The sequence below is a fragment of the Oculina patagonica genome, chromosome 4 (genome assembly GCF_052425735.1).
Source record: "Oculina patagonica isolate OP01 chromosome 4, crgOcupat, whole genome shotgun sequence".
NCBI classification, from domain to species: domain Eukaryota; kingdom Metazoa; phylum Cnidaria; class Anthozoa; order Scleractinia; family Oculinidae; genus Oculina; species Oculina patagonica.
In genome coordinates, this window is record NC_135761.1 from 20,638,868 (window position 1) to 20,648,552 (window position 9,685).

At 37.7% G+C, this 9,685-nt stretch overlaps 1 protein-coding gene and 1 long non-coding RNA gene across 2 annotated transcripts; one reads left to right on the forward strand and one right to left on the reverse strand.

Annotated features, from left to right (window-relative positions):
• The first annotated feature begins 25 nt into the window (after positions 1-25).
• On the forward strand, positions 26-7,303 carry LOC144651677 (nucleolar protein 9-like). Its single transcript, XM_078511627.1, has 7 exons — positions 26-757; positions 1,598-1,916; positions 2,525-2,723; positions 3,425-3,700; positions 4,216-4,452; positions 5,024-5,413; positions 6,137-7,303. Exons 1-7 carry the CDS (start codon positions 133-135, stop codon positions 6,347-6,349), a joined length of 2,259 nt encoding a protein of 752 aa, XP_078367753.1. The 5' UTR covers positions 26-132; the 3' UTR covers positions 6,350-7,303.
• Positions 7,304-8,177: 874 nt separating this feature from the next.
• LOC144652456 (uncharacterized) lies at positions 8,178-9,351 on the reverse strand. Its single transcript, XR_013570541.1, has 2 exons — positions 8,685-9,351; positions 8,178-8,350 (listed from the first exon to the last, which is right to left on the reverse strand). It is a non-coding gene; the product is annotated as an uncharacterized LOC144652456 (long non-coding RNA).
• Between the last annotated feature and the right edge of the window lie 334 nt (positions 9,352-9,685).

The window sequence follows — 9,685 nt, forward strand, 5'->3', positions numbered from 1 at the left end:
CTGGGTACTAGCTCCATGAAAAGGCTAGGATGCTAAGCCTTCACGTGGTTTCAATATGGCGGACGATCTCAATGCAAAGTTCTGATAATTTTACCAAATTTTATGTGCATTTTGGGGGGCTTTTAAATCAGGATGAAAGACAAGAAGGCAAAGAAGCAGGTTAAGGTAGCATCTGCGCTTGATGAACAAACCTTTGGCTATTTCAAAAGGGTAGAAGATGTGATTAACGAGGATGATTTTGATGATGAAGAAAGTCGAAAGCTTTTCGTTGAAAACGTGTTTACGCAAGTGGAAAACAACGAGGTAAAGCTGTTCTGTGACATGATAGTAAGCAGAACTATGGAGAAGCTTATTGTTTATTTAAGCGACACTCAGGTCCGCAAAGTAATGCAGAATATCGAAGAACATTTCCACAAAATCGCCATGGACAAATTCGGTAGTCATGTGTTGCAATCTTTGATTTGTGTTATCCCAAAGGCGATAAGATCGGAACGCAGTAAAGTCAGGGAAATTGAACAGCAGGCTAAAGACTTAAAAAGTGCAGAGGAGCTCTTTTTGAGCCTGTGTGATTGCTTGAAAGAGAACTTGTCAGAACTTGTTAATCATATTTATGGAAGCCATGTTGTTAGAACTGCATTTGAGGTGCTGGGTGGTGTGAAAGTTGCAGACAATGTTGTTCGTAGTCGAGCTTCCCGACAAAGTAGGGAAAGAAGTAATCAATCAGAGGAGAAAAAGCAATTCATCAAGCTAAGTCAAGGTATTCATTATTATATGACTAGAGAATTTAACGACATGTCCTGACCACCTCTGGATACATCTGTCTTGTCAGTCCCGGTTCACACTAGCGACACAATGACATGGATATAACGACATATAGAAAAGTTCAGTTCTTTGCTTATGTTGTTATGTTATGTTGTTCAAACTGGTGGCGTAAAACATCAACGTGATGTGTTCGGGATTCCACTGTAGCTCATTGTGAATGTCCCAGATGTTCTCATAGGTGGATACAGGATTTTATGAAAGTAAGGTGTAAATACAAGACCCTAGGTGATCTAGGGACATGCTATGATTCCCTTAGAAAGGGATGGGGGTAGAGGACAGGGGGTGATCCTCAATCTCCACCCTTTCTCTGGATCCACTGCTGGTTCTAAATAACCTTTTGAAATTTGATCTAAAATAGACGTTTTGGCATAACACATGTTTTGTGACACAAGGGATTACTGGTAAGTAGGTCTAAGAAAATATTCATGGATGTACATGCAAATCTTGTTCATTTACAAAAAATAATAAGTGCTCAAACATAATTTGATTGTGTGGAGGTGAATGGAAGGAGGACAAAAGAACAGACAGAGAGACACAGACACACAGACAGACAGACAGACAGACAGACAGACAGACAGACAGACAGAGGGATGTGGATGGAGAAAGAGATGGATGGGTAGAGGGAGGGGGGTGTAGGGAGGGACAAAAGAATGGACAGGTGGAAGGAAGGACAATTTAACTTTTTCATTCAGCCTTCCCTCCAAAACCCAAATTTCTGTGCTTTTATAGACCTGCTAATGTTGATCTTGTCATATGTTTTTCTTTTGTTATCCAGTGGGAAATGCCTTTGGAACAAATGCTATCAAACCCATGGAGACTGTTGCAGTTCCAGAGAGTTTTCCACCAGTTCTCAAACAACACACAAAGGCCATAATGAAAATGGAGCTACAAAAGTTAGTCCTTCATCCAGTTAGTAATCCTCTCCTACAGACGCTACTGTTGGTTCTGCACAAGAAGGATCAGTCTTTGTGTATGAAGCTGTGCAAGGCAGTCATGTCGAAAATTGACATGTTTAGTAATAAGAAAGGAAGGATCAAAGGACCAAGAGAATCAAAGGAGGGTGATGGTGATCAGGGTGCAAATGAACAAGAGAGGTGTGAGAACTGAAGATTTTAACTACTGAAGATAGGCTTGCATCAAAGCATGTACACGTGACGCTAAAACATCATCAAATTGGGTTTTAAATGTGTCATGATTGGTCATCAAACATTTGAAGTTTGGCAGATGGTAACATGAACTTTTAAAATTTTGAAAGTCCTGCTCCCTCTAATATTTCATGGTTAGACTAGAAGTGAACCCACTTTCTCGAAAGGCGTATCCATATCGACACATATGAGAATCAATTTCTCAGAGGAAGTCTTTTGTATCCAATCTTTCGGCCATTTTGTACCATTTCAAAACCGGCATGTGTTGAATTTTGACAGCTTTCAGCATGAAAGTTGCCATTAAGGCCCACCAAACTTCAAACGTTTGATGACCAATCATGCCACGTTAAATACCCAATAAGATCATGTATCGGCGTCACTTGTTCATGCTTATATTTTTAGATGCAAGCGACGGTATTGTGGGAAGCATAATGTTAACAATAAATCTTGATATAACAATAAAAATAAATCTTAGTTGATATATTTATGTCTGGAAGTCAATTTAATCAAGAAAAGTTTGATATGATATTAATTTGTAGTTAAATTATTATTTTCAGCAACTACAGAGTTCCTGTTCTTCTTTCCAACGAGATCAGCAGCCACCTGATAGAAAAAATTCTACATGTTGTCACACCTGAGCTTTGGCAGGAGATTTTCGACTCTTACTTCAAGGAGCACTTGGTTCAGTTATCCAGCCATCCTATTGCTAACTTTATTGTACAACATCTGATGGCTAGCACTACAGACAAATCACAGGTTGGCAACAACAATCATTTTTTGAATCATTTTCATTGTTTATGGCCTTAAATGATCAAGTGTCTATGTCTGTTTACAGGGGATTTAATTAAGCTAAGTGTTAAACAAGCTCAGTTATCATGTTCATTGTAAAGATGATTTGATTGTGTTGCATGGCGAAATGTCAAATCTTGCTAAGCAGGAATGAAAATGTTCCGTGCATTGTAGCATGTGAGAATGTGGGCCATGAGCAAGAGTGGTCGCTCTTATCTCCCAGGAAAACCTTTTTCTTCTGATCTAAGACATACAATCACTAATAATATCATTGAAAGTAGAGATGACTCACTTAGTATGATTTTTGCTGGCCAATTTGTCGATTTGCTGTAGTAAATGACAATGTGCCTTTTCCTTGACAGAACATTGTCACTGAAATGTGTGCATTTCAACACGGTAAAAGCAACCCAGTAAAATTAGTCAACTGCTACTGACAATGGATACAACAACTGAGACTGTTAAACACTAATTCTAAACATTCCTTGTAAGTTGCAATTTGTAACTTTGTTTGACAAATAAATAAGTGTATTACAAAACAAATGTAAACTCCATTTATTAAATTCAACATACCCAACCAGTATCTGGGAGGCCATGGGTCGATTCCCTTGAATTTTTTTTTTCCCTCTCCCTTAATTCTCTTATTTTCTATCTTTTGTAACATATTTTAGGCAAAGCAAATGATTGCTGAGTTGCTACCGTATTTGGAAGATCTCCTTGCATTGGGGCACATGGGTGTGGTGGTTCGAATGGCAGAGGTTGCAGTCCGTTTTGTAATAAAGCAGAAAAAGATGTTAAAATCATTGTTGCAAGCATTCCACTGTGAAGGACAGGATGAGCAATCAAGTGCTGTCATTTTGATATCCTCATTAACAACATATGAAATCTTCTATGGAACAAAATCAGATGAAAAGGAAAAAGATAGGGAGGAAAATAGTACCTCTGTGGTGAGTACTGTATGTTGTAGGTTTTCAGGTTAAATTTGTTTCCAACCTAGGTTAGTGTGTTTAAACCTAAAGATACAATGTAGTACTTTCATAATCTTGACATATAACAATTTGAGTATATGTAAAAGAAAAATCCAAGTGTTATCTTCTGGTTCAGGTTTAACCTGAAACCAATAATATTATGACCTGCAACAAGTACAGTGGATGGGTAACCTACATGGCCAGCATTCAAAGGGTAGTTTAAGCACGAAGTGCAAAGAAGAGGGAGCTGCACAATATGCCCCTCCCCATTAATCGCACTTAGTACTCTTTTCACACTTCTCGCTCGACATTCCCCTCTCCCTCCCCTCAAATGCCAGCCACACAGGCTAGTGGACTAGTGAAACACATTTTGCCAAGTGCTGTCATGCATGTTTGTGTAAAACAAGTCAAAACGTTAATCTGACAGTCAAAGAGAAAATTATTAGTACAAATAGATCCTATACAAAACAGTTGCTTTCATCTTTTTATTTTAGGAAGAATCTCCAGCCCCTGCCAAACTTAAGTCCATCAATTTCCATGGAGCGCTGTTACTGAAAACATTGTTTGACTTTCAAGACCCAAGCAAGTTGGTCAAGAGTGTGCTTAGTCTTTCACTGGAAGAAGTAATGACCCTTGCTAATGACCCAATGGGCTCATATGCTATTGAAGCATTTTTGAAAAGCAGATCCGTGCCATCAGAGAAGAAACACATGCTTATTGACAATTTAAAGGTACTGTAAATGTCATACAATGTAGTAAAGGTAAAGTCTGCATTCAAGCCTAGTTGAATTGCCTATCAGGCCAGAGCTCCCATTTTCTATTGCAGGAAGCATTTAGGAGTACATTGTATTTCTACTCCTTCCTAGATGGGATGTAAGTCCATTGCAGGGGTGATCCATTTGCATTATATTCACCGGTACCTATTTATACACCTGGGTGGAGAGAGGCACAATGAGGAGTAAAGTGTCTTGCCCGAGAACACAATGCAGTGAACCCCAGCCTGGGCTCAAACCCACAATTGTGAGCATCCCCTCAGTTTTGCACAAAATGGAATTTTAAGATACAACAAATGTTTAGACTCGTAGCAGATCCTTTATTCTCCATGACTGAGAAGAAGGTAAACCTTTTTCTAACAAAATCACAATCTTTCTGAGTGCTCATAATATTTTTATTGGATAGGAGAATAGGAAACTCTTGTTTCTTTACTTACATGTATATATTGATGAATTGTGCTAATTTCTATCACAAACACCCCTTTCTTGTATTCCTTTTGGTTGAAAAAACTCTCTTTCTTATTTTCAGGGTACCTTTTCAAAACTTGCATGTGAAAAACAAGGTAGCCATGTTGTGGAAACTTGCTGGAGACAAGCAGAAGTCAAGTACAAGGAAGCCATTACTCAGGAGCTGGCGGTCAGCGAACAACAGCTAAATGGCAACTTTTATGGCAGAATTGTGTTGAAAAATTGTGGCGTTGAGCATTTCAAAAGAAAGGACAAGACTTGGCATGAAAAGGAACAGAAGGCCGCCAGGAAAAGAAAAATGCTAGATGAAATTTTGGAAGAAAGAGAAGACAGTGGAAAACATAATAAGAAAGCCAAGCTGAAGGAAGACGGCAAGTTCACAAAGCTTGCTCCTGAAATGGCTGCGTTGGGATTCACAGCAAGTGGAAAACATGCTGCTGATTCTGAAGAGGTAAGTACTGAGTTAATTGTTTTTTTTATATACAGGTATCCCTGAGTGAAAAAAAATAATTACATGATATATCCCACAACTGAAAACCCATTTTCAACTGGACAAAAATGTGTAATTTCTATAACACCCTTTCTCTAGGCCAAAAAAACTGCATAACCCTTGGTAACCATTCCTAGGAACACCACCTTGGATTTTGAGAGTGCATCATGTCAAATGGAACGGTGTTTAATAAATTATTTTGATACCATGGTTATCTTTTTCAGTTGCAGAGTATAATAAGTGTGGTTTTCCTCTGGCTGAGGAACGAAAGAAGTGGAAAACTTTTTTCTCCCACGGGGGGGGGCCGCGGGTTTGTTTGGGGGGTTTTTCTGGAGTCCTTTTTTTTTTTTTCCCCCCCCCCCCCCCCGGGGGGCCCCCCCGCGCCCCCCCCCCCGGGGGGGGGAAAATGTTCTGCCTCAGGCTAGGGAACATAACAAGTCTTGGGGCCAATGTGCTTTCCATTTGAAGCCAAACTAAACAGATGGAGATTTTATAATGTACAGTTTAGGTATTTACTGGGACCCAACTGGGACCCTAGTATGCATGTCACAAAACAGCATTCAGAAAGGTACAATACAAAACAAAAAAAGTGTACTGGACTGGCATGAGTTGCACAATACATGTATCTGTGGTACATGTGGCAGTAGCTGATATATATGTTTTTTTTATTTACTTTTTGTTCAGGAATCTGACATTGATGATGTAGAGTTGGTTGATGCTTCGTTTGAAAACCAAATGGGAAAAGAGCACACTGGAGACAAAAAGAGCAAAACTAAGAAAGACCAAAGAAAAAACTCAAATGAAAGAGACAATCTTGCTGACTTAGAATTCATAAACAGTGCCATCAAAGCGACAAAGGCTGTAAAAAAGTCTAAAACTAAAAAGAGCAAAAAGTAAAAATTAGATAATAATGCAGTGCTAATTGCATTAAAACAATCTGATGACTAATGTAGCTTTATATAAAAAAAAATGGTCAATATTTTTCTCCCCATGTATTGCAGTATTGTCTAAGAGCATCAGCACATTTTTTAGGTCCGATTTACATCCATATCTTGAGCTCAAAGAAAACAAATGATGTTTTGTACAGACATTTTCAAGTTTTTTTCCTTCGTGTTGTTGGGGGTTGCCAACAGTGTAAAATAATAAAAAGTACCCAATGTCAAGTGATTGTGATACAATTCGAATCTGTAAAATGTATAGCTGTGTAAATTATAGACTTGAACAGGCCACATTTTTCTTATATCATTTGGGGCAAGTAGTTATGCTGTAGTATATGTATAGTTGCCTTTTCAGGTTTTCTATACTTGAGTGTAAAAAGTTCACGAGCTGTTTTGCAGGTTAAGGTTGGGAAAATGCAAAAACTTGACTGAACACTTTCCAGCACGGTACCAACATGTATGACCATCAGATTCGATCAGTAAAACATGTTTGCCTTGTATCTCAAGTTAACAATTCAATAAAATTGCAAAAAAAAAAACAAAATTGATGGAAACTATTTCATATGGGGTTCAGGATTTTTCCACACAAACCACTGTTTTATTCTATCTGCACCAAGGCAATATGGCAGAAACAACCTTGGAAGGACATAAACAGTTAACTGAGTTAAAAGTTCTTCTGACTTTGATCATCCATATGAAACGGGTATGAACACTCTCACTGAAGATGCCATGTTACACATGAAGGGGCATGATGAAGGGACATATCGCAGCGTCATTTAGCAGAGAGAAAAACACAACATGCACACTCAGTCACATGGAAATGTAGTAGGGACATGTTGCAGTGACAGACATGTGCTTTGAAAAGTATTAGCACGTGTGAGGGGACATGTTGCTGCAACATTTTCGTGTGTACACACTGTGATTTTGCCCCTGCTGCATGCTGGTGCAGCATATGTCCCTGCAACTCTTCTCTCGATGTACTTATTCCACAAAGCAACGTTTGTGGAGTACATATGTTGTGCTTAAATTTTATACTTGGCTCAAATTGTATTTTCCTTTTGTTTTGGGCCTGTTTTGGGTATAAATAAAAGGTTATAAAATAAAATTTTAACCAAGGATAAAATTGAACCATAACATAAACACCTGATTGCAATAATGCTGTTAAATAAAAAAGAAAAATGGATAAAATAAAATGGAATTTATTAGCTTTATCCCAATTAACAGTGTGCATCATTCACAGATTTGTACTATGAGAAGGAAAAGTCAAAACCTTTTACGATGATGATGACTGCTTTGAGAATTAGTGTGTGAATTACACAGCCAAGAAATCAATGTAGTTTGTTTACCTGATTAATGCCTATTTGCATTTTTTTTTTATATTTTTCTTTTTTCTAAAACAACTTTATTGCAATAAGTGTATATTTGACATTGTCTATGGCAAAGACTGTTGTATTTTACTTTGTGGAACATGTTCCTCACTCTTGGGAGGGCAATCATGTTCAATTATTGTTTGGAAAAAACACAGAAAAGCAGACATGTAAAGTATTTTAACTTAATTTTATTCCAAAACACAACGGCCCTAAATTCAGCTACAGCCTTTAAGGGATGTGTACAATGTAGGTACGGTAATGTCCCCCAATTGCATCCCCTATAAGCGAATTGTGTTAGGTGAAAAGCACTGTCGATAAAGTAGCTTTTGTTTACTGCTGCTCAATACTGACCGTGTTTCGGATTTTATCGACAAATCGAAATGAGTGTATTTATTGTATAACCCATTTTTCCCGCAATCTTTATTTAATAGTAGAAAACACATGTTGATCAACACTTTTGTAGATGTGGCGGCTCCTATTTTTAGCGACCTACTAACATCCAAAGCGATGAAAGCAGGGCGCAGATGATGGTCGTCCAAGATATTCCTAAGATGGACACATTTCTCCCAAGTCTTCTAACGATTGCCGACCTGTGAATCAAATAACAGATAGCAATAAATTATTCTGAACTCTAACCGGAGTGTGGGCCACATCATGAGATTATTTCTGTGGCAAGTGGAAAATCCACTTGCAAAAACTATAGTTGAACACTACAGAAACAAAGTAATCACATTTCCCATTTCCGACACTCTATCCCTTCGGTGCCTTTGGGGAATTCATTGAAGGGTTTTGTTGTTTGAATGCTCTGAGTTTCTTCTGAGTGGGTGATTTTAAGTGCAAATAAAGTTTTTGTTTCTTTGTCATCTGGCTTGTTCTTTCGACAGCACTGATTACATTAATTCCTTAGAATTTTTCCCACCTTACCTCCTCTCTTCGAGCTCTGTTGCACATCTCAGAACTTTGTCGCCGGTCCTGCATAAAACGACAAATAAATGCTTTAAACAATAGGCTGAAAATTCTAGATACAATACGCCTGAGGCTAATGTCAAGACCATGCTGGAGCCAAACGATTTAGATCCATTATTTTCTCGTGAAAACAGAAATGATGTAACCAACTGATTAATAAAATAAATTCAAAAACTTTCAAAGAAAATCAATGGTTACTAGTTAAGCTGCATTTTCAAGACAAATCATTTTTTTAAACTGTAAACGCACTCTACTTAATATACACATATGTACAAAAACGTATTTTTCTAATACAAGTCAAAAGTATAAGCCATTGGAATAAATGTCAAACGCAATGTGTGATTTACTAACCTTATGAAAGAGACACCAGACTCGCTGTTGAAGAACAGGGTTAGTAAACTATCATTTCCAAGCTAATAAAATGTAATAAAATGTCTAAATTTCTAAACTAGTAAAATGTCGCTGAATGTATTGGCTACTGAGTTAAGTAAGAATCAGCCAGAACTCAGTGTTTTATTCAGCTTTTGATGTAAATAAGTTGAGAGCCTCACAGTATAAAGGGCCTCACAGGGGTATTTGGACAAGGGAAACCCTTGCATGAAACATTTTAGGGAACCATAATTATTGAATTCACTGAAGAAATATAAGTCATATTTATTTTGATGGACTTATATGTTTTTAATAAAAACTCATATCAGACTCGCAACATGTGCCAAAATCAGTTATGTTTATTAAAAATATGATTTTTCTTTTATTTCTTTATCCTCCTCTCCTCTTCCTCTCTTCTTTGCTCTCCGGCTTCAAGTTCATCTTGCTCGTTCTTAGGTCTTGCTTCCATTCATCTTGCTCCTCAGTCTTCAGGCTCTTCAGTGCTTCCATTCATCCATCCTTCTCGTTCTCGTTCGTTCGAGTGATCCATATAAAAGGACTTATTAACGATTTTAAAATATATACATACC

Excerpts from the sequence above, each read along its gene's own strand:
- LOC144651677 (XM_078511627.1), top strand. The coding sequence starts at position 133 with ATGAAAGACAAGAAGGCAAAGAAGCAGGTTAAGGTAGCATCTGCGCTT. Across the intron at positions 3,701-4,215 it reads AGGAAAATAGTACCTCTGTG|GAAGAATCTCCAGCCCCTGC; the intron begins GTGAGTACTGTA and ends TTTTTATTTTAG. Across the intron at positions 5,414-6,136 it reads ATGCTGCTGATTCTGAAGAG|GAATCTGACATTGATGATGT; the intron begins GTAAGTACTGAG and ends CTTTTTGTTCAG.